Source organism: Pagrus major, chromosome 9 (genome assembly GCF_040436345.1).
Source record: "Pagrus major chromosome 9, Pma_NU_1.0".
NCBI classification, from domain to species: domain Eukaryota; kingdom Metazoa; phylum Chordata; class Actinopteri; order Spariformes; family Sparidae; genus Pagrus; species Pagrus major.
This window is the reverse complement of record NC_133223.1, coordinates 23,560,643-23,587,715: the sequence shown is the minus strand read 5'-3', so window position 1 is coordinate 23,587,715 and position 27,073 is coordinate 23,560,643. Positions and strand designations below refer to the sequence as shown.

Below are 27,073 nucleotides of genomic sequence, written 5' to 3'. Positions count from 1 at the left end.
GATTATGTGTTTTGGATAATGTAATCGTACCTGGATTATGCTCAGAGGTTTCTTTCAGTGGATAAAATGTGCTGCGTTGGAGATGCAAGGTGGGGGTCAGGGTGGACATACAAAGTGGAAGATGTATGTGGTTAGGTTAAGGCAACAAAAGCCAGTGGTGATGGTTAGGGGGAGATCAGGATTAAGAGTAAATTTAGAGAAAAAAATCTTTAGGTCTCAAGTCACTACTATATGAAAAAGAGATCATGATCTTTTCCTAACCTTAACCAAAGGGCTGACAGTGCTCAAAATCATCAAATAGTTGAATAATGCTGTCATCACTACAAGTGGAACGTGTATTGCAAGTGTCCCTATTTTGGTGTGAACACTAAATGGCAATTAGCAACATTTCTCATTATGTTTACAGAAAACTTAAATCAGTCTGCGTTATGTTCCCCTCAGAACATTTGCTCTTGCAAATTTGTTGTATATTTACATAATTTCTAGGGGATAGGGCTCTACTGATTCTGGTGAGATGTTAAAAGTCTATGTACTAATGATTTGGGTTGGTGGCCAGCACAACCGACCGACCCCAAGCCTCAGTATTTGAAGAGTTGGGACTGACACTCAATAATCAACCGTTTTAAGAATTGGACCTTTAAGTTCAATATTATAGGATTAAGGGATATAAGAGGGAAATAAGGGAATGGGTTATAAAAAATTCAGCCTAATGATCATATTATTAGGGTGTAGTGCAGTGTGACTTGAATGGTTCTAAAAGGCTTGCCGTAATATATTCATTCAGAAGTGGTTCATTTGCAGCATTATGTCATTTAATTTATTAAGCTCCCCATTCATTGAAGCAGAAACCTTTTTTTTTTTTCCCGCTGGATCCATTTCATGTCACAACTAGCTCCAAAATACAGTAGCTTAACGGATTAAGTGTTGTATCAAAAAGTTCAGTATGTGTAATCCACCACTTACACTCATAATGGCATAATGATATATTAAACATCTCTAGAAGAAAGATTATTATTTCATCAATTATATGTAAAGACCTGATGACAAAACAGCAGTAACAACTAAAACAGAGCATATTAGATGTTTTGACACTGAAGATATTCCATCTGTCATTTCTCAAATCTTGACTTTCCCTCCTACATCTAGGTAATAAAGGCTGTAGATGAGGGTTACCGCCTCCCCCCGCCCATGGACTGCCCTGCCACCCTCTACCAGCTGATGTTGGACTGCTGGCAGAAAGAGAGGAACAACCGGCCCAAGTTTGAACAGATTGTCAGCATCCTGGATAAACTCATCCGTAACCCTGGTAGCCTCAAAATCACAGCCAACACCACATCCAGGTATCAGAAGCATACTGCATGTTTTATTTCTTCTCATTTTTGAAATGTGTTATGTGTGCAAAGAAAACAGCACACAAAAAGAAAAATTGCCTGCAGGTGATGCAGGGAGGCAGAGGTGGTCGGCTTTCATCTACTGATCTAGACGAGAAGAAAGTTGGGTATTCTGCAGTTTGTTAAAAGTTAATCAGTGAGAGAGTTACCATCCGGTTTCAGTAGGTACTCTGAATCTTCAAAGGAATAACAAGTAATCATTTATGTTATCACACAATTAAAGAATAAGGCCAAGACTGAACAATGCAGTTACTGTTTTCCTGGTGACGTTTTGCTCCTGCTTTGGTTCCCATGTAGCTGACTAACAGACACCTGGCTCCAGGCAGTCCAACACTTCCCATTATGACTTCCATGCACAGCATTATGGGCTATTGCCGGTCAATATGTTGCCTGCTTAGTGATTAGCTAAGAGCTTTGTTTTATTGTCCATGAATGAAGCACAATTCACGATTATTAAAGTAATAGACGATAAAAAAAGACAAATGGATACAGTTTTTTTGGGGAAAAGGAGGTTATGTATTAGCATTTAATAGCTTTCTCCCTCGGTGCACTTCTGTTTGTTTTTGGAACCAGGCGCTACAGGAGCTCGACATAAATATTGCCTTCCTGCTTCCTGTGTTTGCAGGGTGTTACATGAGAATTAGCACGACTTATCACATCATCCCCCCATATTTACTTAAAACTATTTATTTTCCTCATCTTTCCCTTTCCCATGCAGTCTCATGTCATATTCCCCTTTACTTTTTCCCTTGTTGTTATGTTGCTTTTTTACCTCCTCTTTACCAGCCCTTATACTTTGCTCCTTTGTTGGGACCACGACTCTTTCCCAGGGGGCCGTGGGGAACCAGGGCAGCCCATGTACAGTTGTCAATTCTCAGCCAGGAGGGGGGCAGGCGTTGGGTCTGCAGCAGACGGCCATGGTATTATGGAGACGTCAAAGCTCATAACATTGACTAATGATTTCTTAAGAAAGTGAAAATAGGTCCCTTGGAGTTTGCATGTAATTTCCCTGATTGGCTTTTAACACCGGGCGAGCACAGGCTGGCCGACAGAGGTGGCTGGGGTGATTTATGAGAACTGTGTATGTATGTGTGTGTCTGCCTATGAGTGTGTGCGGCGGTGGCAGTTGCACAGCGGGAGCAGCTGCACTCAGCTCCACACACCTCGTTTGTCTCAGGGCTGTCCTTGCTCTCTAATGGAGCACCCCACCTCCTCCACAAAGCCCAGACCAACGTCTGGGACTTGGGTAGAGCATCTGGGGTGGGACCTGGTCACAGTTTACTGTCCCTGCATGAGGATGGAGAGGGACCAGGGTCATTGGGCTAAGGTTGGCAGTCTGGGACTAATTATGAGCCAACAGGAGCCCAGTCAGGGTCAGAAGCCACTGTCTATCAGATTGGCTTTACAGGGTGTATAGAACATCAATGATCACAGTTCGTTCTGTTTTTTAAAACTGAACATTGTGTTTCTTTGTGGTCAGCAAGACACATGCCAGAATACAACTCCTTTGAAATACTTGTCAGTCAATGTTAATGTGCAGCGGTCAGTACAGATGTAGTTGCTTTGGGCTTTCTACGTAATAAACTTTTTCCCCAAGCCATACAAGGCAAAATGAGTAATGACAAGCTTCTGTAAACCTGTAACAATAAATCACATCTATTACATTAGTCCTCTCCTTAACTCAAACAACCTCTGTCTGGAGAATAAGGGTCCGTTAATTTTCAGTAGTTAGGGCCGGGCTGGAAATGGGGTTTGAAACAAAAGCAAACCCGTTCCCTGGTGAAGGGCTTGGAGGGAAGTAACTGGGACTGGGGCTGGGGCCACGGCCCACAGAAGGAGGTCTATGCTGGTGTGGATCTTGGCCTGTAGGGTAAGGTTGGGACTGGGAATGGAAATTGGAAGAAAGTTTTCAATTAGTGAAAGGAAACCAGTTTAGGGTACGAAAGCACAGGTACTAATGCAGATATGTATGCAAAAATACACAGATACGAAAAGGCAGATAGTAGGACAGCACCTTCTAACCTGATGTGCCAGATAGTTGTTGAGTTACACAGAGCCATCTGCAAAGTCACCCTTGGTAACTTTTTAGAAAAGGGCAGGTCCTTTCAAAAAATACTTGGCAGGTGTTTGGACGACCCATTTGTCTTTCTCTTACTAACCTCAACTAATCAGATCAACAGTAGGAGAACGCAACCAGAGCCCTTGAGTCGAGATATTTGTGACAAAGGATGTTCAAAATGGCGATAATCACATGATTCACGGACATAGTTCCAGCAAGTTCTAAGCGGTCAGTTTAAATGCATGAATACAGAGAGACAGAAGTATGATGTTTGGCAGTTTGTAGTTAATACATGATTTATTGATTGATTGATTTTCAGTACTGGGCTGCTAGTATTAGCAACTAACTTCAGGGAAAAACTGTGAGGCACTATGATCTGCCATTGGTTTAAAAAAAATGGTCCTTTGGGGTAAACCGAGATCACACGACTCTCTCTACACTCAAGGGGTCTAAACGCGACCACCAGTTGGGAAAGCTAAAGTCATACTCTTGTCAAAGCCAGGTGGGAAAAGAGCAAAAACATCTTGTCTTATTCTATCTTTTTTTTCTTTTCTTTCAAGAAGGAAATACTCATTATAGTTCTCATATAACTGATGGTGTAGCAGCATCTACGATAACCTCTTTTCCAGCCACCGTTGTTATTTTCAAACAAACAGTTGCTTCTCTCGCTGGTCGTCACACTGAAAACCTCACCCGTAGCTGCCAGTAGTTCCTCATAGACTGCTAATTGGTACGAACCAATGTGTTTCAGACGCAAGAACATAGCATGAAGCCTGGCAAAAAAGACATGATCTTGTAAATCCAGCTGCCATGTAAATAAAACATGTCAAAATGTGTAAGCTAAGTGTAGAAAACTGAATGGCTAACACAAGATTTGTATTTTGGCATTGCTGACACAGTGCATTAAAGTGCAGTACCATTAAATGAACTCACCCAAATGCCAATATTTTGTCTCTTAAAGACAACTAAAACTCTACACTGAAACACTGGCAAGTGAGATGAATTAAGAGTTCAGCGTAAGAGCCATGCATGCTTGACTGGAATCCAATCAAAATGTTACACTTGGATTAGTTTAGGTTAATAGCTTCCCTCAGACCACCTGAGTAGTATTGATTTGGCATGCACCATATCCATCACCCAGCAGAGGATACCAAATGGACACATCAACATCTCAACTCAAAGTCCTGATGTTGCTCCTATACAGAATCATCAGTCTAACCTCTCCCAGTGACATCCTGGGAATTGTCCCACTAACACAGTGAGACTTGAATTCCTCCCACTCTGTCCTGCCCACATGTATCTGTTCAAGCTCCTCTCCTCATCCTCCTCGCTCCTCCCCTGAGAGCTCTAAAAACAAGACACTACACAGCCCTGGTTATTTGGAGGTCAAAAGAATGAAAGATTGAGCAGAAAAGGGAAAGGGAAATGAAAACGAGAAGGGGGGTAGACTTGATTCTCTCTCCGGTGTATTTATTCTTCCTTCTGTTTGAGCGGCTGTTTTCTGCATTCTTATATGGTGTTAAGTCCACGAGGGGTTTTGAAACCCCCCTCTGCCTTCAGACAGATGCTTTCTTTTGTCTTTATTTTCCTCTCCATCGCTTCCCTCTGTTTCTCGGTTTCCTCTCCAATCATCTTGTCTCTTGAGTTGCCATGAGATGTTGCTGAAGATGTTATAACAAAGGAAACAAAGAAAATGATAAGGGAGGGGAAACAAGGTCATTTGCAGTTTATCTCTCCAAGGAGACAGGAGAGGGGAAAAAGAAAGAGGAGGATAAAGGGGAAGATGAGATCCAAGGAGAAAAAAAGAAGAAGAGGGGTACAGGGGAGGAGAGGATCAATAATCCTGCAAAAAAAGCTGAATGTTTTTATCCTGACAGCCCAAAAGTAAGAATCTAAGAAATTGTGGATATAAATATATTTTTGTCCCAATATTCATTTCAGCAAAAGTCAGACATAACTATTCATTCAAGCCTTCCTTTATGCTGCCTTAAAAAAATAGTCACTTACATTTTTGCGTTTCTTTTCTTCTTGGAAGAAGAACTCCACTGTCCTCGCAGGGAGATTCACACACTAGCTTCTTTTCCCCTCATGCAAACCACCCCACCTCCCTGTCCCCGATTCCCTCTTTTCCTACAAACGAGTCTCTCCAGGGGGTCCTGGGGGGCCCTCAGAATTTTGACAGGCCTCTGATCTGGCAGGAAAAGACTCAATCATTGTAACAACACCCACTCCAATGCCTCAAATGCATCTTTTTCTTCTCCCCTTTTTCCTGCCTCAGCTTGAGATGTCATCTCGCTTTTCTTCTCTCTGTTTACCTCTTTGTTAGCTTCGCATGGTGTTTTTTGGCAACGTTGCATGATGGCAGCTTGATGATTTTCTATTGTAATAATCTACTGATTGTGTTATGATTCTTTAAATGAAAATATATGGCATTAACATGAAGGGTACGAGGAATATATTGTAGTTTTCCAGTGCTACAAACTACTACTACAAGTCAAAAGTTACCCATGTGAGTACTTGCAACTCAACTGAGGAACTTTTAAATTCTCACTTCTTCAGAATAAGAGCATGCATAGATGTTAAATTTAACAAATGTGTGCCTCTACTCTTTTATCACTCCACCTTAATATTTCTGTTTTCTTCTGAAATACGATGATGATCAATGAAAGATGGAGAAAATCCAAAATGGTATGTAGTGTAGATGACACGTACATGTGTCTTGTGTGAAGACACTTAATTTGTGATAGTAGATATTTGATAATGAGATTTTTAAAGGGAGATTGCACGTATTTCTGATTGATGTAAGTTTATGATTTCACAAACAATATTTTGATTTTCAGTCCACCTTTTACAAAAAGCGCTACTTTGTAAAAATATTTTTAACATTTTCAGTCAATTTTTTCAACCTTTCTAATTTTTTGCTAATAACCTAATCATAGGTAATACTTCCCAGATTCTCACACATAAAAATACACACTGGCTCCAAACGTCCCTGCCAATCCAAATCAGTTATGCAGAGGTGGACTTCCTGGTATTCTAATGAGTTTATTTACATGGCTATGAATAGTATCCCCAGAGGGAGAACTACCCTTTTCCCTGTTCTGTCCTGCCTTGTTTGCAAGACTCTATTCCCTTGTGTGCATTTGTTTGTGTGTGTGTGTGTGTGTGTGTGTGTGTGTGTGTGTGTGTGTGTGTGTGTGTGTGTGTGTGTGTGTGTGTGTGTGTGTGTGTGCCAGTCTTGACGTAGGTGCCTTTGTCTTCGCTGCAAGACAGGTGCAGCCTTTCTTTAGAACCAAAGGGTGCATTTGCAACCCAGTTTTGAATGCTACCCACAAATTTAGCAATAAACAAGCAGAATGCTTTAACCATTATGTTTGATTGGTCTTTGTGTCTGGAGACCCAGATTGACCCGAATGTGTTTTATTGGCCTGGTTTCCTCTTTCTTGCCTTGATGTGATCAGGTTTCACAAGAACAAAGTGAGACACATTTGTATACAGCATCCATAGTGACATCAGAGATCAGACACTGATAAATCTCCAGTGTCTTCTCCGCTCTCCTCTGATCCTCTCTGTGTGTCTGTCTCCCTCTCTCGCACTTCCTCTTCCCCCCGTCTTCGGCAACCATCAATCAGAGCGAGTCAGCACAGAGCCCGCAGCCTTTCCTTCACCCTCTACTGTTGACTGAGCACTCTAAAGCCCAACGCAGTGCATTTAATTTGATTTGATCCAATTGAAACCATCAAGTCTAATCAAATCTAAAATTGCATTTAGCCGCATGGCACATGTACAGCAGGAAACGCTAATGACATTAGACGGAAACTGATGCTGCTTTTGTTAGTAAAGTTGTCTGTGAATATGTTAAATATATTATGGAAATATTTTCTGTGACGGTTTGATTTCCCCCCTGTATTCAAAGCCCAAAGGCACTTTGTAGGTTCGGTGTATATCACTATGTAACAGTTTGTGTGGCTCTCTAATGAGTGCCGTCTGGTTTTCGTTTAGTCATGCGTATGTGTGCCAGCACAGAATGCATAGTATGTATGTAAAAATGTAAGTATATATAAGTATATGTGTAATATGATTAAAACATTGTATTCACGTATATAATGTTATATAACATATTTTAAATTTAATTATTTAATCTTTTTCCATGCCACTCATTCCTTCTCTAATTTCCCTTCTGCTTTCACTACCAAAATTTGATTTTATTCAGTTTCAGGTTTTTATAACCTTCCACCAACATTGTACAGCTACAGAAATCATACCACTTTTACACCAAAATTATGTATGTGTTTTTTTTAAATGCAGGTAAACCCACTAAAAATTGTTTATTTACTGCTTTTGCATTGCCAGGAGACCTTTTCTTCCTTGTCATCACGAACGCACTGGAAAAACAGGGAACAATAGAAAGCAGCAGATCATCAGAAAAAAATCCAGACAGCGTTAAAACTTGTTTTAAAAAAGTCTTAATGACATTATGAATTACACACATTGTTTTTTTCCAGAGCTGGTAACAGAATTCGCTGAGGAGTGAGACCTCTCGCTCCTTTCATGCAGTGTACAAAAGTCAATGAAAAAATCAGTAAAACATTTATCATATTTTTGGATAGAACCTTCATAACTAACATGAAACAATCAGTCAGGAAGAGTTCAGAAGCGGTGCTGATGAATATGATTATGATGTATTCAACCCTGGAGCCCGTCATGACTCTGTGACTTAGTGTCAACAGAACACAAATGATGACAAGTTGGTGATGAAAAATCTGCTGGCTGGTAACTGCCAATAGTAGAGCAGCAATAATCAATTAGTAACATCAATGGTTTGAACAAGGATTGAAGAAGTAGTGAACTCTCTGCAACATACAGTAAGGCAGTCTATGTGCTGACAGTGCTGCCTGCTCTTCTTCTCTGCTTCTGCCAGAGTATGCTACACTGCTCACTGTAAATATTCCTGCAACAATGTTGCAATCATTGCAGCTACTTATGCTGCTGCTCAGCTAGCATTTCAGGTGCCCTGCCCTCATACTGTCCACCTGCGGGCTTTGATTTCCCTGGGGGAAGTTTCTTATTGTCACTCCCCAATGAAGTGACAAGAACAGTGCAGAACAAACGCTGTCCATACTATGTATTGACACTGACATCCATGAATGAGGTGGCTAACAGAAAAAAAGCAGTTTGGAACTGTAATAACATAAGAAATAACATGTATTGAGCAATTTGATGTGTCACCTGATGATCTGAGTCTAATGCCTTTGTGTTCCTGGAAATTTTTTAACAATACTTCACCTGTGTCCTCTCAGGCCGGCCAACTTGTTGTTGGACAGGAGCAGTTCAGAAGTTCCCTCTGGGACGATGGCTGACTGGATGGATGGAATGAGGACCTTGCCCTGCAAGGAGGCCTTCTCCGGGGTCAGCTACAGCTCCTGTGACACCCTGGCCAAGACCTCCACAGAGTAAGACAACCACACACACAGACACACACACACACTGAGCTTCTCTGCCTATTCATGTCAGCAGTGTTTACAGGGCCCCAGTACCCGTGGCAAGACCCAGGAATTTGAAGAGGCTCTTGGTGAAGACTACACACACACACACATACTCTTGTTCTCAGTGAGTAAAGAAAGCTATAGAGCCCTTACTAAAGGTGTCCAGATGAGAGTCATGGTAATTCATAATGACAGGCCTTTAGCCACGCTCCCAATGTTGCAAGTATGACCACAGAGGGAGAAGGTGAGAGCATTAAAAGAAAGAGAGATAAAGAGAGAAAGGAAAGGAGTTGTGAGTTCCATATGGGTGAGGGAATGAGAGAGAAACTATTGAGGGAGAGAATGAGAGGGGAGACTTGACAAGATAAAAGAGCAGAGAGAAGGGCCTTTGAAAGAGCAGATAAAGGCATAGCTGTCAAATAGGTATGCATGGCACTCTCTATACTGTGAAGCATTAAAACACAAAGCCAAGACTGTCAGAAAATTATTTGGGAGAAAATCTAGAGAAACCCCATTGAAGGGGAACACGCTGCAGGACGTACAGTATGTTTTCTCTACAGTGAACAGATTTGAAGTTCATTTTGTTGAGCTAAAGCTAAAGTTAATCAACATTCCCTCGTAATGTAATGTCTTCATGATATGTAAGCTAACAGCAAGATAAAACTCCAACTACCAAGTTATAAGCTGCAGTCTGGCCGGACTACAGAGCAGCTTCTTTCCTCAAGCTGCGAGATATCTCTAATCATTCTCAGCTCTCCGCCATAAAAAGTAGTTTGAAGTTTATGGCTTACCCAAGCCATGAGTCGGGAATCCAACCCAATGACAGACATTAAGTATAACTATGTAGGAATAACTGATCTTCTTCTAAGAGTCTCATTTGCTTTTATAGGTCATATAAAGGCGTCAGTATTAATTTGAGACCGTTTTATAACCGTTCCATGACAAATCCATTGGCAAATGTGTTTCGTGGCAAATGTGAAGCGCCCACATGTTTTTCTAATGCGTGAATGTTTATACGGTTATGTTTAGGCACCCCGGATTCCCTTAATGTGGCCACGTGTTGGTTGTTTTTGGTTAAAAATGTATGTCAATTCTGACTTCAAGCACAAAATAGGACTAATTTGCACATCATGTCAGTGAAAAATGAGGCTCCAGCCAGTAATGTTACTCCAAAACAAGCAAATGATTTGTGCACAGATGTTTTTTGTTGTTCTTGGTTGTGTACAGTTCTGCAGTATGAGGAACTTTTGGTGTGAAGTTATTTCCGAGCCGAGGTATTTTATTTCAAAGGGAGTTTATAGGGACAGAGACAGAGATTAAACGTCAGATCTTCATGCTGACTAAAGGGTCTGAGAGGGTGGATCAGATTGTGGTCAGTCCTGCACTTAAGACGACTGAAATGAATTATGAATCCCCGGCATAGTGTTCATAAATTCTGAGATTAAACTGATAAACAAGCCTCCCTCAGACTTAGAGTTCAGAGTGCAGCTACTTCCCGGTCTTCTTTCCTCTCTTCTCTCCCTCCCTCTGTTGGCCTGCTGCTGGTTTAATTGATGTGGAATGTGACCGGGTAAATAATTGGACGTTTCTAATCATTGTGATCAAAGCAGCCGTTCACTGTGTTGACGGCAGCAGCGGGGCAGTTGGGGAGCGGTGGTCAGTGCTGCAGTCAGCTGTAACTGCTGTCAATAAGTTACCAAACTGGCAATCGAAGAAGCAATGTGTGCGTGTGTCTTTTTTTTTGTGAATAAAGAAAAGGGGAGTTTAAGTCGTCCCACATGAGCAGCTACAAAATGCAATGACTTGTGGCTAAAACATAGAACCTCATATCTTACAGCTTCAATTAAAAAGGGAACATTGACACTTTATACCAAAGGCGACAAAGGAACAAGAAGCAAAACACAGCTTTATTTGAGGAGAGTGTTGACTCACTGCTGCGAAAGAGACATTTGTGGATAAATATGAATAACACTGAGTCTTTTTAATGATGATTTCAGTTTGTTATTCTCGGGAGTACTACACAAACACACATTTTTGCTCTCGACATTTCTCATCCCATTCATTCAATGAATACGTTTTAATTACTGAAAAGTTCTCTTCATTCAACACGTTCCAAAACAAAAAAGCTCACACTGCACTACATGGAAATACACATTAGGTATTGACAAAACACATGGCAGATAAACTGCACTGGAGTAACCTTGCACTAAAGAAATCATCTTAGTCTATGATGCTCTTCTGTAGCTAGATGCTAAATTGGATCACTGCAGTATTAATCCACTGAAGGCTGAAGCTAAGGCACCCAAGGCTTGCTCAGCTACAAGGCTAACAAACTTGGCTTGAGACTGGGCATTGCTCAATATAGATCCCGCTATTGATTTGTACAGTCTTAATCTAGTCCTTGATATTCAGCACAAGGCTTGGCGATGCTCTGACCTCTGAGGAACAGTAATCATACTTGGCTGCAGTGTGCTGACTCATCTGCTGGAGTAATTTAAGTCCTTTTTTTTCGAGATGGGATGGAATGGATTGACCAAGAAATACTGCATCAATTGGACTATTTTCTTCATCTGGACAGAGTGCATGCAAAGTTCATGTCAGGTATTTGATTGAGGAAGTGATGAACTTGGCCTGAGCCTAGACACATGTGCCCATGTGTGTTAATAAAGTGATGCAGCGGTTAAAGCTGGTGGGTTTCTGTTGACGAAAAACATGAGAACTAACTTTTAAATATAACACTTAAAGTTAACACTGCAACACTCTTTGAGAAGGAACTGTCAGCGGTTCTGATGGTGTGATTGTCAAAGTTTTTCTGTTAGTATGATGTGTAACCATACCTCATGTGTTTCATGCAGCAGCAGTTTTTACTAGGGATGCTCCGATCAGGGTTTTTTGCCCCCGATACGAGTCCGAGTCCTTTGATTTTGAGTATCTGCCGATACCGAGTCCCGATCCGATACTCTTATAATACATTTAAAAAATTAAAAAGATCGAAGAAAACTATCCAAGGTGTCCCTTATTTTTTATTATATTTTACCACCCCTCGATATCCCAAATTTACATATCTGACAGTTTGCAACTGCATCGTTCTCGTCACTCACTTTAAAATACTTCCACACAGCAGACATGGTGCGCCACAACTCGCCACTCCGCTTCAAAACAAACTGGCGTGCTGGTCTTCTGCGCATGCGCATGTCGTAAACGGTGGTAGTAAATACTCATTTTATTTTTTTTATTTTGAATCACCAATAGCCCATATATCAACAATCTAATACAAATAATGACTAAATAAATATATATAAAACCGATCTCTGATCGGGTCGTAACGTCCGAGTCCCGATCGAGTCTTCAGTGGCGTGATCGGCCCCGATTTCCGAGTCACGTGATCAGATCGGTACAACCCTAGTTTTTACTTATTCTATTACTGTCTGTTTTTTATATCATTCATGTGGCTCTCCTGATATAAAAATGACCCATCTTATTAAAAGAAGGGTAAAGTTAATTTACACTCATTGCAGCTCCTGGAGAGCACCACTTGTTTGACTCTCAGCAGAACAGCATTAAGGCACAACAGTGATGAGTTACTATGTGTTTCTAATGTATAATGGTGATTTAGTTTCATGGTCTCCACAATGATCAAGAGATTAAAACTTGGCTACATGACATATTGGGATATATGATTTGCATTATAATTAATGAACTCAAGAACAATGTTATTGCACATGACTTCTAGTTCAACTCCTTATGAATTGCAACTTAACACTGTTGTGATGTGAGTTTATGTTGTGATATGTCTTATTTTGTTTGCTTTTCAAATGCCTTTGCACTCTTGGACAGTAAGGTCCCCTTTACCCTTCTGGCCCACTCCATAGTTTAAAACAACAGGCTTTACATTATTAATGGTTATATCCCAAAAGCAAAGGGTCATAATTATATGAATTAAATCAAAATAAGGCTTAGTTATGACCTCTACATTGCAATTGTTGATTTGGGTTTCTTAGCTTTTTAATTATTGATATTTTAAAGTTTATTTCACATTTAATTTAATAGTTTTTAGCTAAGATTTATTCTTTTTGTTAAAAGTACTGTCCACCAGTGACACTGAATATTGTATTTTCTGTATCTTTTGAGGTTGTATATTTTGCTTACAGTTACTGACCATGATACTAAAGAGTATTTTTAGTAACAGTCAAAAAAACATAATTAACAAATGTTAAATTCATGGTTAATTAAACTCTAGTTAACAGTTATTTCACTGTTAACAAACAATGAAAAGCTTGTATAATATGTTGTATATGGTTAATTAATATTGTGTAGTTCATCTACAAACATTATCCAACATTTGGATGGCCATTACAAAGTTGTAACTGATGTTACAATTACTAAATAAATGGTTTGTAAAGCATTTCATTGTTCGATAACAGTTAAATAATTGTTAACTAAAGTAGAATTATCTATATATTTAACATTTATTGGCTATTATAAAGCGTTACCACATTTGTCTTTCCTGTCTGTAACATTAATGTTTTTTTTTTTGCATTGGAAAGTCAAATCTACAACATTTAGCCTGTATTATTACATTTAAAATGTTCCTTGACTACCATTCTATTAGAAGCACATATTGATGACAACCAGTTCAAAGTGTTAATGTTGCTTGGCCTGGCTGTTTCTCAGTAGAGTGGTTCTGACGGAGGTCCACGTCACACCGGCCACTTGCCCAGAATGGGAGCCGTCCATGGGAATCACCACACTCTAACGCCCAGCTCCTCTCCGCCTCCTCAGGCTCTGGATGGTGGGTGGAGGACCAAGAACAACCAGCACTAACCTACCTCCAGAACCACTGACTGGGCTCTCACTTGTCTGACTTTTAAAGGGATAGTTAGTTGATATTAAAGGTGCTATATGTAAGAATGAGCCACCTCCCAAATTCATACTCCAAACAACTCCAAACATAGCTGCTGTTAATTGTAGCTGTGGTTACCTAGTAAGCTCAGTTAACCATGAAGCTAATGAGCTCCCAGATAGGGAGCTTGGGGCACCGGGGTAGTGTCGGCATTGTTTACTATCGGACTACCATCCCTTAACTATCCCTTTATATTGTAGCATCAAGTGAAGCAACGCTGTGATTCTTGTCGCTTTTCAGTTTCTTGCTGGTCAAGAAGTTTCTAAATGTCTGCTATTTTGGCTGCTCTGGAGAACTATATGCTCTGCTTGCATCTGAATAATACAAACTTTACCGTGACACTAAAATGTCTCAATGGCTGAAAGTGTTTGTCGTGGTAATCACCACCACTGCAACGCCACTGCTTCTACTAATACAATACCATTGTTATTACTACTAGATGAGCAGAAGAGATGAGTCTTAACGTGTGCTGTGACTTCTTGTGTGCTCTAATATTAACGATTGTTTATTTTCAGGTTGCTGTTACTGTATATTTCAAGAAGGACTTGATGTTTTATTGAGCTAACTAACTACTGTGTGTCCTCGATGTGTATGAGTCATAACACAAGTGAAACTGATGCTGTAGCTATACAAATGGTCTTTTCTTACACTTGAATGCATGTAACTAATCTTTTATGGGCTTCTAGGAGTTTTAACAAGTTAACCGATTAATTTGAATGAGACTGTTATATGCTACACATGTACCAGTGCTGCTCCTCTCCACATACTAGTCCCATTTCAATGCAATGCAGGAAACTAGGTCTCATATGCCACCGTGGCCATGTTTCCTCCACTGACAGGGTCATAATAGCAGCTGTCAGTGGCGCCCCATAGGCCCACCTCCGTTTTTGTTAGTGATGGAGAGTGGAGGCAACACCCCTCCCCCTCTTATACCACCTCAAGAGATGTGGCAGCCCAGTGGCCTTCTGGGAAATGCAGTCCTTTGTGAATGACAGATGCAAGGGAGCAGCACTGGGAGCATGTCATTAAATGTCACATGGGTGTCACATCCGCCAACACTAACGCGCATTTTTTTTTTCTCCCCATCTTTCCCTCCATCACGTGTCTGGTTTTCTCCCCCACTCCTCTCCGCCCTCTCAGGGATCTGAAAAAAGTTGGAGTGACTATCGTTGGACCGCAGAAGAAGATCGTGAGCAGCCTCAAAGCCCTAGATTCCCACACCAAGAACGGCCCGGTACCTGTTTAAAAAAAATGAACCCCAACGAATGAAAACACCAGAGACCTGTCTGTTGGTGTGGTTGCTAATCACAGTCTAACACGGTGGCTTCATATTTAAACAGGAAATGGATGGAAAAATATGATTCAAACGAGGGCTTCCATTGTTTCGTTGAAAGACGATATCAAGTCCTGACAGAGGAAGAGTTCAGTGCAGAGCTGCAAGCTGACTCTTCAGCCCTCCGTCCCTTCATGCCCAAGTTGAGATGCCTTACAGACAAATAAGAGGGTAGAAAAAGTGAAGCCAAGGAGGTCAGAGAGACCTGGCCGGAGATACAAACTTGGACTGGACTAGGATACAGGGCAAGGACTGGACTAACATAAAGCCGGAGCTCTCCAATATTGGCTAAGCTGGATTGCACAGCCTTCCCTTTATGGTTTAAAAGAAAAGGGGACGGGCATGCTCACAGTCTCCTCCCACCACGCCTGTGGAATGAGGCGGTGAAACAGCTGAGATGCCTTGCGTAGAGGAGCATGGCCGACAGCAGCAGCTCACCCGGATGTGGACCCTTCCTGGACTAATGAGGTCTTGAGGCGTGAGATTTTGTTGTAACTACCTACATTTACCGTCTCTATCCATGGGGAGCTGGTATGGACACACACCTAGACAATAACCGAGCCATTTTACTCCGTAGCTCTAACCTATAGCATTTGCATTCAGTAGACATGTCACATAAAAAAAGCAATAATTATGATAATCAGTTCAATAGTCTCATCGTATGGAAGCCATGAGTCCGTCACGTGTACAATGTATTGAATGCTGTGCTTTGAAAAGGTACTGGGGCCATAATACACTTCACACACAGTTTTCTTTATGGTGACATCTATGTTCTATGTGCTTCTGAGCAGATATTGTACAGTTCTAGTGCTGTTCCCTCAACCCGACGCCCTTTGTGTGAAATCTCAGGATGTACACGTTAATCGTTCTACTTTCTCGAACAATGGGGAAGTGAAAAGAGAGAAGGCAGCAGAGCCAGAGGAGCAAGAAAAGAGGAAACTGTGAGAAGGGAATAGGAAAGAGGAAAAAAGAACTTAAATAAGATGGAGTGGTGTCATTAAGACCCCGGCTTCAGACATTCTTGCTGTGTTGCGGAAGTGTTTTAAACTAGAAGTGAGTTTTTTTTTTTTTTACTTGAGTTTTTTTCTTCAGGTAAGATTTGTCAGCTTCATCAACCCTGCACATCAAGTGTCACTTCTAAGGAATGGGATCTGTTTTTCTGTGTATGATAAGTTTAAAAGGTCAAGATCAACAGCCGATCTGAGGGTGTTTCAGTCCGTTTGCTTTGGACAGAATAACTTATTAACAAAAGCATACATTTGCTGTAAAAAAGGAACTAATCAGCTGTTAATCCATAAATCCTCGTGTGTTTAATGCAAAAAGTAGAGTGCCTCCTCTCGTTGGGTTGGATCATGGTGGGATCACCGAGCAAAAAGCTCCAGTTTTGATTTATTTTCTATAAAAAACGTTCAATCACTGCCCTAAACTAACAAGGTGTGAAAATGCCCTGAAAGAGATGCAACACTTCCAGAAAATGATTGCTTTCTGTATCCTAGTACATCATATGTCCAGGGTGGGATTTCCTAAAGGCACCTTAAAAACTGAGATGATCTTTGTACTATGAAGACTTAAAGATGTTTGAAAGTCACCCAGCCAATTCCTTCAGTGAAACATTTACCCAGTATTTCTAAACTGGCACTTTGGTACTTTGTGCTGTTGGATGAGGTAATATCTTTAAGCTTCTTCAGAGCACTTACTGTAGTACAAACTATTTGAGCACTTTGAATGGACGTTTTATTGCCTTGGCTGTAGTATATCTAATGGACAAAGGTGATTTTTGGTGCTTTTGGGAACCCCAGCCCTGTCCATTGTGTCAGTCGGTCCTCTGTTACTCGGTCTACCTGTGGATGCTGCTGTTGCTGCTATGTGTTCTAATTAGCATGTACATAATGTAAACCATCGTAATGATAGCAACTAGCGCTACAGATCCCACTATATGTACATGGCCATCCTTCTTTGTACAAATGTTTGTATGTATAAAAGAATAAATAAAAAATTGTGCAACATTTTTAATTAAAAAAGAGACAAAAATCATCTGTATTATATTTTATCTTATTTTGAATTATATGTCTGCTCTGTTTTTTTTTCTTTTCTACAATAAAAAGGCAATTATGATTACATTATTATTTATTTGTTAACATTATACAGCGCAATGATGATGTTTTTTTTGTAGCATACAGTAAATTATGTGTCAGTGCTATCTGTGTTTTGGTTTTTTGACTTACTTTATAAACCTGGGACATCTGAGAGAGCAATACTGTTATGCACCCTATCCCTCATCTTCTGTCTCAAGACTGACCCGTGTGTCTGTGTGAGAGTTTACGTGTGCAAATGTAGATGGCCTTGTCTACTAATGTAAAATGATTTGTAGTGGAAACATTTATATTTTTATAATAAATATTGGCAAAATATTTTCCAAAAAATGGATGATGATAGAGCTGCTCCTGTGTTTTTATTTCATCCTGTCACTATGTTGCACACCAGCAAATAATTTTTGGCTTCTCTTCTAACTGTAAGCATATTTCCATATGTTGAAAAGATCAAGTCAACCACTCATAACTCAGATGTCATCTCTCTTTTTTATTATACATTCCATAGATCAATCTTTTGGCACATCCTGCCTTCTACGGGATAAAAGCCAGCAATCATCCGACTGACATATATAGTGTACGGCGACAGGTGTTTCAAATCACTGAGTTCACAGGTCAATGAACCTGAACAGAGAAGGAGTCCATAGAGAGGTCATTCATAGCCGCATTTATAAGTCTTCACTATTAAGTATAAAAAGATGTAAATGCCTGTGTTTGAATTGAACAATAAGTCTACAAAATAATTGCAGTTATCGTTAAATATTCAGTATTTAAAGTCAACTAAAGAGAGATCAAAATACACGCTTAGTTAAAAAAAAATAAAATCAAATAAGATCAGCAGAAAATAAGCATGTAATATCAAATATCTCATCGAAAAAATTACAAAATAAAAAGTAATATTAACTAAAAGTGGGTCAAATTCTAAAAGACACATATAACTGTACATTAAAGGTGCAATATGTAGGAATTATAGTTCAAAACATTCAAAAATGAACTAAATTTATCTACAGAGTGTGAAGAAACAACAGTATTGGTGTTAGGTCAAAGACATCTCTGTATTGTGTTGAAGACATATCCACTGAAGTTAGCAGCTAACCAACTAGTCCTGGCCCCAAAAATCTCTTACTGTCAGGTGTCCACAGCTCCTGTAATAGCGGTGTAAACGCCAAAACTCCCCTGGCTGTCCGGCTAGCTGCACGGCTGACTGAGCTAACATGCTAAGAGTAGCTACAGATCACGGATGTATAGTTTGAATAGTTTGCAGCAGTTAGCAGTTATTCTGGTGTTGTGCTGCCCCTTACATATTGCACCTTTAATATTAAGCAAAGTTTAGCAAATAGATGCATTTCAGCCCGTTGAATGATTCAACAGTTCATAGTGGTTTTGATGGGGATAAAAGACACAGGAGAGGATCCATCCTGTGTCCTTGGATGAAATCTGGACACAATTAAAAAATAATTAAACAACATTTTCAACACACACAAAAAAAAAAAAATAAAGAAAACATTTCCATACATTTTACACACAGAAATTCAAATTTAATAACATAATTTTATTTTACGTTTTGGCAGCTCAGACCTTCCATAGATGACCCCTTCCTTTCTTTGTTGTCTACCCATGAGCAAGCACTTAAATAAAGATGTGCGTATTACTTCATTTTCCTGTTTCCTGCTGTTTTTTTTTTAGAAATTAAAACTTTACCATTTACCATCGCCACTCTCTCTATTATATCATACCCATAGTCCCTATGTATGTCCACTGTGGAAATGAAGAACTTTTACAGTTTTGAATGTTTAAAACATTATTGTAAGGTTTTGCCCAATTTCCCCAATAACGTCTTTCTGTCTAGTTATAGGACTGAAAACAAGATGCATTTAATACCATCCTTCAGTCTACCTCTCTATAGTGGACCTACTACACTCTGTCCACAAACTCTCCCACATCTGTTAACCAGCTTCCAATTTATCCACCTCTGTTTCTAATCCTCAGCCTCCAGCTGCCTCCGCCTCTCCTCTCATCTCCCCCCGCCACATCTAATAAAGCATTTTGTTTCCGATCATCCATAGTTAAAGTCAATTTGTTGTCTGATTTTAATGTGGAATATTAGTGTCTTTTTTTTTTTTTTTCTTTCTCGCTGGCTTGGAGGAGATGAGATGTGTCAGACGGGAGAGAGTGATGGTCGCTCTGCTCGATGTTGAAAGGCTGACACTGTCCAGATGTTCCCAGGCAGATGTGCACGGAGAGAAAACAGGACATTGCCCTCCCCAATTCAGGAAACAATGAACACACTATGCTTGACAACGCCACCAATTCTGTCTTGTTTTCGTCTAAAAAAAACTTCCATGGTACTGAAGCCACCGGGGTGATGGGAAAGACAGAGGGAGGGCGGAAGTGGGGGAGGTAGAGAGGCCACAGAGAGGAGGAGAGAAATCAGGTGTGCTGGCAATATGATGCCTGTGGCAGCTCTGTCCAAGTAGATAAGAACTTTTGGAACAGTGGCATACAATAATGCAATAACGCCGGAGAAGATTAACCAGCACCATTCATCATCTTGCTTGGCAACGTGCTGTTGAAATGCACTCCCCTAGCTGCTACTGATACAGAAAGTATGGTTCCACTTGGGGAGTAATGATAATGAGAAAACAAAGTCATGATGTGTAAAATTCATTTCCCGTTTTGAACAGGGGTAATATGCAATCATCCCAAATACAGCGCCTTTTCCAGACTTTTTGACACTGGGGCTGTTTCTATGTGGGCTCGGATGTCACAGACCATCACTGACAGTTTTCTTACTGTGGTTTCCAGCTTGTATTTTATTTGAGTAAATGACACTTCAGGGGCCAAACCGTCTCTTAAAAACTATGCGCGCACACACACACCAAAGTGAGGAAAGAGAATGAAAACAGACGCTAGTCATTCACTTAATTTGCAAACATGCTGACTTGAAGACAGTTTTTCAGACGCTTTTATTGTTTGAATTACGTGTCGAACATTCCCTCCATCATGACTCATGCGTCCCCATTGTAAACGATGGGGACGCTGGGAACGTGTCCTCACCACTTTATTAAATGGACGATTTTGTCCCGCATCACTTTTTAAAGGCATAATTTGTTAAAAATGTTCTGAAAAAGAAGAAGAAATGCTGATGATGGTTAACAAATGAAAATTACTGACATACACTGGTGTTGCCTACAGTATTTTTTATTTCTGTCTGTATTTCTAAAGCATGTTTGTTCACTTAAATACAGCTGATGTAAACCCACCTAATCATTTTATTTATCTATTTATTTACTTTGGAAAACGAGCATGACGGTGGCTCATATCCCATCCTCCCCATGTAGCTATGTCTCCTCCCTTTGAAGCCTGTTCCGTGGCCTCATCCCTCTATCTTCTCTCTCTCTTCCCTCTCTGTTCCTGGTAAAAACTGGCCTCCAGCTGTGTGCAGCTGTTTCGCAGGGCCTGACTCCATGTTGCAAACTCACACCGCTCCGCTCGGCTAACCCAGCGGCCCGCTGTGAGAATGTCATCCTCCTAAGCTCACTTCCTGGGTTCAAAGTTCACTGATAAAGGACCGGGATGTCATGTGTTAATTATCTTTGTTGCACAACATGTTTATCTTTCTGCAGCAGTAGATTTTGGATGAATCGAGGGTTTTTCCCCTCCAGTGTTGTGCAGAACACACACAAAGCGAGGCAGCGCTGACACAAAGAGGATCTTCTGCGTACACATGTACACAGCGGGGAGCACTAAGCTGTCACAATACTGTCTCCGCCACACACATGTTCACGTGCGCACATACACAGATAGATGGATGTTGGTTGCTGGCTTTGTAATGCCTGTGCTCTCTATGGAACCTAAGCATGCGCTGACTCTTCAATCATTTTATTACCAATGTAACATACAGCGTTATCATCACAGCACACACATACACACACACAGGTCCCAGGACCGCAGTGCTCCGACCGCTTCTGTCACTTTAACAAATGGTGCCATCACAAAGGGAAGTGAAGCTATCATCACAGCGGTGGTACGGCAGAGGGATGACTGTAACATATTTGTCTATAGTGGAGAGTACAGGTGTATGTTGATCAAGCTAGACCCCAGGTAGATCTACTGCCAGCTACACGTCTCAAGTGGGATTAAAATCATGTTCGTGTTTGGGTTTGGTTCATCAGAAGTTTAAAATCACCTGCAGGATTTTTGCATGTCAGCACTAGATTAATAGCGTCTGCGTGTCTTGCTGTTTTCGATTTTTTAATGTCGGATGTCGGGTTGGGTTTTCCCCCAGCACGATCCATGCGGGCACATGACAACACATAAATCTCAGATGCATGAGGTGCTGTGAAGCTAAACAATCAGGCAAGACACAGCTTTTCAGCCTCTGTTGAAGCCCGTTGGAACTTCCACAGAGGCGTATCCAATCACACTAAATAAAGTCAATATATGTAAAGTATGTATGTAAAATATGTACAATATCACACAGATTTGTGGTTTCAGTACTGTCATGGCTGGGAAAGTTCATCCTGAGCAGTCCAAAGAAAGCTCATAAATGATTTGACCCTCCCACCTCTTCAACCCACTCTAAGAAGAGGACATTTTGGTCTCTGAAATGACAAGTTAATAGCCTCTGGCTAAACTTGGTCTATTTTTCTGCGAGGAACACAGTGATATGACCAAGATTAAATTCAACTTCAGGAAGCACTATAAATAGGCAGGCAAAGCTGTAGAACCACATAACTTTTCTTTCCTGTCTCGAGCTTTGATTTTCAGCCATGCTAACCATGAAGCTTTTAAGACGGCAATGTTGGTTAGTCGGTCTGTTGATGTCTTTCCAGACTGAAATTCCTCTCCACCATCTCCACATCTTTTTCATAGACTGCAGTAGAATTTGTCGTAACCCCCTGACTTTTCCTAGCGTGACATTGAGGTTTACAATTTTGGTTTTGAGTTAAATTCCTTGACTTTTGAATGGTTTCCTGATGATGTATGCTAATGATCATGACCTTTCCTTCACCACCATTATCTGGAAATGTCAATCTAAATGTATCCAGTACCTTTAATAAATTACAAAATAAAAAATATATATATTTTACAAATAGAAACAAACATTTCAGCCTCAGCTCATTTAATTACTTTATATTTAATGCAACTTAGGTAGATTTTTGCACCTCGGCTTGCTAAACTAGAATAAATTCCTGGTAAACATCACCTGATAAACATCATCATGTAAAAACAGTGCTGTCATTGTGAGCATGTTAGCATGCTGACATTAGCATCTAGTCAAAATGTAGCCTCCCAGAGCTGCTCGCAAGGCTAGTTTACTTTAAGTCTAGATTTCTTCCAATACAGTCTGTCATTTTTTGAGTGAACCCACATGGCCACCAAATAGTGTGGCCACGTGCAATTGACAAATCTATTGTGTAGCATGAAACCTTTCATGTCCTCACAACATGACAAACATAAGTTTTTGCTTGAATGTAAAAAACAAGTGACACATGGTTCTATTCAATATTGATACATTTGATTAGAATTTGGTGTTTACCCCAGAATTTCCACAAAATGACCTCTAAGAGTTTGTCATTCCTTTATTAGTATTGAGCATCGTTCTCTGGAGCCCAGCCCAGAACCCCATCTGAAGTTCAGAGAGACTGTAATAATACCTGAGGAGTGCTATTACCACTCTGTCTGTTAATGTTAATGGTTGAAGCGAGGCTATAGAGCTGCTGGTCCTGCCCGCTGTTGACACCATCGTCCATGCCGCGGAGAATTGATTTTCCATGAAGGCTGAGTGATGTGGAGGGACTGCTGGCCCTCTGATGTCAGCACTCTGTCATCTCTTTCTTTCTCTCTCTCTCTCTCTCTGCATCATCTCCGGCACTCTCTATTCTCCTTTCTCTCCAGTCTTTTTTCCTCTTCCCCCTTCTTTTCTTCGTCCTTCCTTTTCAGTTCAGTATCCTTTTCCTCGCTCTTCACCTCTCCACCCTCCGTCTCCACTTTTCAGCTCCTTCCTCTGCTCTCATCCTCTCCTTCGCTCTTCAAGTCTCTTCTGCTTCATTGGAATCACATATTAATATACGTCCTGGTCATTAAGATCAATTTATAGACATTATGTCTTATTAGTATTAATTACACAGAAGTAAATAGGCAGCTCTTTCTCTCCTTCACCCTCTCTCTATCTTTTCTTCTATGGTGGCAGGCCGGATGATTACAGGATGAGATCACGATGCTCAATAAGAGCCCGATTTCCACTGCTGTCACAGTCTTTGCATCACTCACATGAATGGATTTCACACAGTTGAGCGTGATGGAGTCTTCCTTTTGGAACAAGATTGCCTTTTGTTTACTCAGCATCCAGCTCCTACACATTTTTTGCAAATGAGGAGATTTGGAGGTAAATTTGGAAGAAGAGCAAGAAACCCTGCAGGCCCGCTCTTGTTTTCATCTCTCGCTTTCCTCAACGAATACACGTAGACAGAAAAAGGCCTCATTTACTGATGCTAAAGCTTTAGCTGATGAGTGTACTAATACTGATATCTGTTTGATATAATTTAAAGGGGCGCTGTGTAGTTTTAAAGAAGAAATTCAAACTCAGAAAATATTTACAATATTAATGAGGTAATCGCATGGACTATAAACTATATAACTATATAAACTATATAACTGAATGAACAAGCTGTTCTCAGATGGAAGTAAGGCCAACTGTTTGAAGCTAGAAAGGTGGCAGGGTCCGCCACAAACATTAAGGCCTCCTCGTGCTTTTGCTACCTTATTTTTTAAATTTATGTTTTTTTACTTCCACAAACTGAGAATGTCCTGTGCTCCAGGTCCACATCTTATCCAGCACACCGCCCCTCATCACTTCAACCCACTAATTCGGCTTTGCCCTTACAATAAACACTATTCAGCTCATCACAAGCATCTCCTCTGCTTCTGGGTCCTGACACCATTGCACAAAATACTTTATAAATATTTATAACCACACAACAACAACCACACAAGTTCCACACAACATTTTCTGTACTCCATTAGAATGACAATTTTAATATATTGGTTGGTAAAACATGCCCTCTACTTGCTGATCATCATAAGACCCTCTGAGATCTATTACTGCATGTCAACATCAAAAACACACAAACACATTTCCTGAGAGGAATCCTTTGAGTCTTAATTTATCTTGCTCAAATTGCTGAAAACATTTTCTCCCAGTCTACATAATCTAGAGCTGCCAAACTGTTCTATCGACACATCACCAGACTTATCTGCATAATGCGTATTAGTCTGGAACCTCTCTGAGGGGCGTTATCAACCGCCGTTGACTGAAATGTCTGTGAATGCAATTGGACAGACCTATAACCAATCAGAGCTGTGAAACGTGTGACGCTCCTTTGTCAGCCATCATATCAAACCCACCCGGTATTAAATAAATGGTTGTGATTGGCCCATTACAAACCGCCTTGCAGGGAAATCTGTCTGATGTCAGTCATACGTGCCAGAGCAAATGAAACATGAGCTTGCATATTTTTCGGGTTCCCAGGCTCGAGTCGAACTGTAGTTGAGTTTTGTTTTTGCTACATTTATATTTGGAGAGACTACAGTGAATCTGTGAAAGGACGAGACTGATGATTTGATTTATAATGAAACATTATGACATAATTGTTAGGGTAACATTTATATGCAGTCTTTATTTATTTCTACTCTTTCTTTCTGTGTCTTTGCCTGTCCTGCATCCTCTTCACTGCCCCATCTTTCCATCCACATATTAAAGCCATATATCACCAGGATCAAACCCAGTGTGTCAGCCAGCGACGGGCTGATTTACTGGTGGGTTTCCTCTGTGTCTGTGAGTTTTATGATTGGGGTCGAGGGCCAGGGACGCAGGGATACGTTTCTGACAAGGTCTCTCTTTGACTACTGGTGTTTCTAGCACTTTTCTTGCTTCTCGCTCAGCTTGACCTCCGTGAATTGCAAGGCCACATGTTAATGCCACTTTTGACTTAAACAGCTGAGTTCCAGGAGATATCACAGCCAGCGCTGACCAGCTGCTGCAGTGGTTGAGGAGTGACTATTTATTATCGGGTGGGGGGGGCGATATTGTTGAAAAAACGTCAGAACTACTGTTTGGTTAGTGACTTGGGGTGGCCAGATTCCATTAAATGTCAAGCTACTTTGACATACTGTTAGTGAATGGTTGATATAAAGAGGGTCTGACATCAAAATGTTTTTTTTTTTTTTTTTTTAAGTTTTCTACCGCAAACGTACATAAAAAAAGGACTAAGGTGGTTGCTTCTTATAAATCTGCTTGGAAAGAGATGATTTCAAAACCTGCTGTTGCCTCAAGTTGAACTTCTCTGGAGTTTAAGATTATCATAGTGTTTGAAATAAAAGATCTAAATGATCCCTTTGATGCTATTTTTTAAGAAAAATAAAAAAAACAGAAACTTGTGTCCATACTTTTAGATAAAAAATAAAATAACAATTGCTTTTCTTTGTAAACAAACCAATAAACATATACAGGGTAAAAAGCTTAACAGGAGAAGTTAAGGATTCTTCTGAAATTCAGTATTTCGTGGCTCCAGCGGGAGCTGCATGAAGTCCGAGAATTGCCTCAAGTGACGTCACTTGAGTCGGTGTCGCTCGGAGCTGAAGACAAGTTTGAAAATGAAATGAAGTCTGGGGTGTGGGGTTGGAAAGAAGCAATGTTACCAGACCTCTGCAGCCAGCTCATCATGTCTGCTTGAGGGTAGCAGCTGGAGGCAACATTAACTTCTCCTACTATAACACGCCCAAATTTCAAACCAAACTGTCACTGGCTAGGTTGCATTGTGGGTAATTATGGCCACAGGTTTTAAAAATGAGGAGGACCGATGGAATAAAAAGACAACGGATCTGCTGCATCAATTTTGTTCCTATTTTTAACAAAACTTTCCATCATGACTCTGCTTATTTTTTGTTCTTTTATCAGCGTGTCCTGCTGCGGTGACCTCTTTATCCCACTGACTTTGAGACAATCACTGCTGACGGCATCTGCTGACCATCGGACCTGATCAGCAGGACAGCTCCAGTGAGGAAGAGGGTCGAGATAAGAGTCATGCTGATGCAGCTTTGATTTAAGGCTGCTTCTGGCTAATGTCCAGTAGCACGAAAAACAAATAGACAAATGGGACTCAGAAAGTTGGAGACTGTTTACAGAGACCTGTCTCCACATTGACATCTTGGATCAAGCTGTTGCACTTGGATCTTGTTCCGAGCCAACAGTGCGCAGGAGTATAAGGGGACAAGAGGGGGTGGACTCTGTGTTTACTTCATTGATGCTTGGTGCTCACACACAGTCAAAGTGTATGAACAGCGTTTCCCAGATGTCGAGCTTTTAATGTGAGGATGCCGACCATGTTATCATCACCATCTTGTGGCTGCAGCTGTTTTAAATGCATCCCGGGCAAATTTAAAGAACGCGCTGTACAAAAAATGCATATATAAACACAAAATGTTTATAAATGTAGATAAATTACAGTTTATGTGTTCTATGTTTGTGTAGCATGAAGGAGTTTACCAACTTCCATTTCATTATGTAACCATCTTAAATCTTGATTTTGTTTTTTTCCAACTAAAGACCCTCCTCTCTGAACGTTGCACATGGAGCTGCTGTGTGGCTAACTCTTCCCAGAACAATAATAAACTAATCCAAACCCGGTCTAGAAGGACTTCAGGCCAGGAGCCATGACCTAACCAGTGAACACTACACCAGATCTGCGCTTGCACACATAAATACAGAGCACCGGGCAACTGGGACATAACACAGTGAAAACAACAA

The 27,073-nt window shown here is 40.6% G+C and overlaps 1 protein-coding gene across 2 annotated transcripts in view; it reads left to right on the top strand.

Annotated features, from left to right (window-relative positions):
- Window positions 1–17,605, top strand: part of epha3 (eph receptor A3) — a 113,557-nt gene extending 95,952 nt beyond the window's left edge. The window contains exons 15-18 of one of the 2 annotated variants that reach the window (XM_073473478.1): window positions 1,147–1,340; window positions 8,751–8,903; window positions 13,611–13,728; window positions 14,980–15,064. In XM_073473478.1, coding sequence (XP_073329579.1) covers window positions 1,147–1,340; window positions 8,751–8,903; window positions 13,611–13,692 — 429 coding nt within the window. In that variant the 3' untranslated portion in view covers window positions 13,693–13,728; window positions 14,980–15,064. Of the gene's footprint in view, window positions 1–1,146; window positions 1,341–8,750; window positions 8,904–13,610; window positions 13,729–14,979 lie in introns of both variants that reach the window. The other variant, XM_073473479.1, reaches the window with a different exon arrangement.
- The last annotated feature ends 9,468 nt before the right edge of the window (window positions 17,606–27,073 follow it).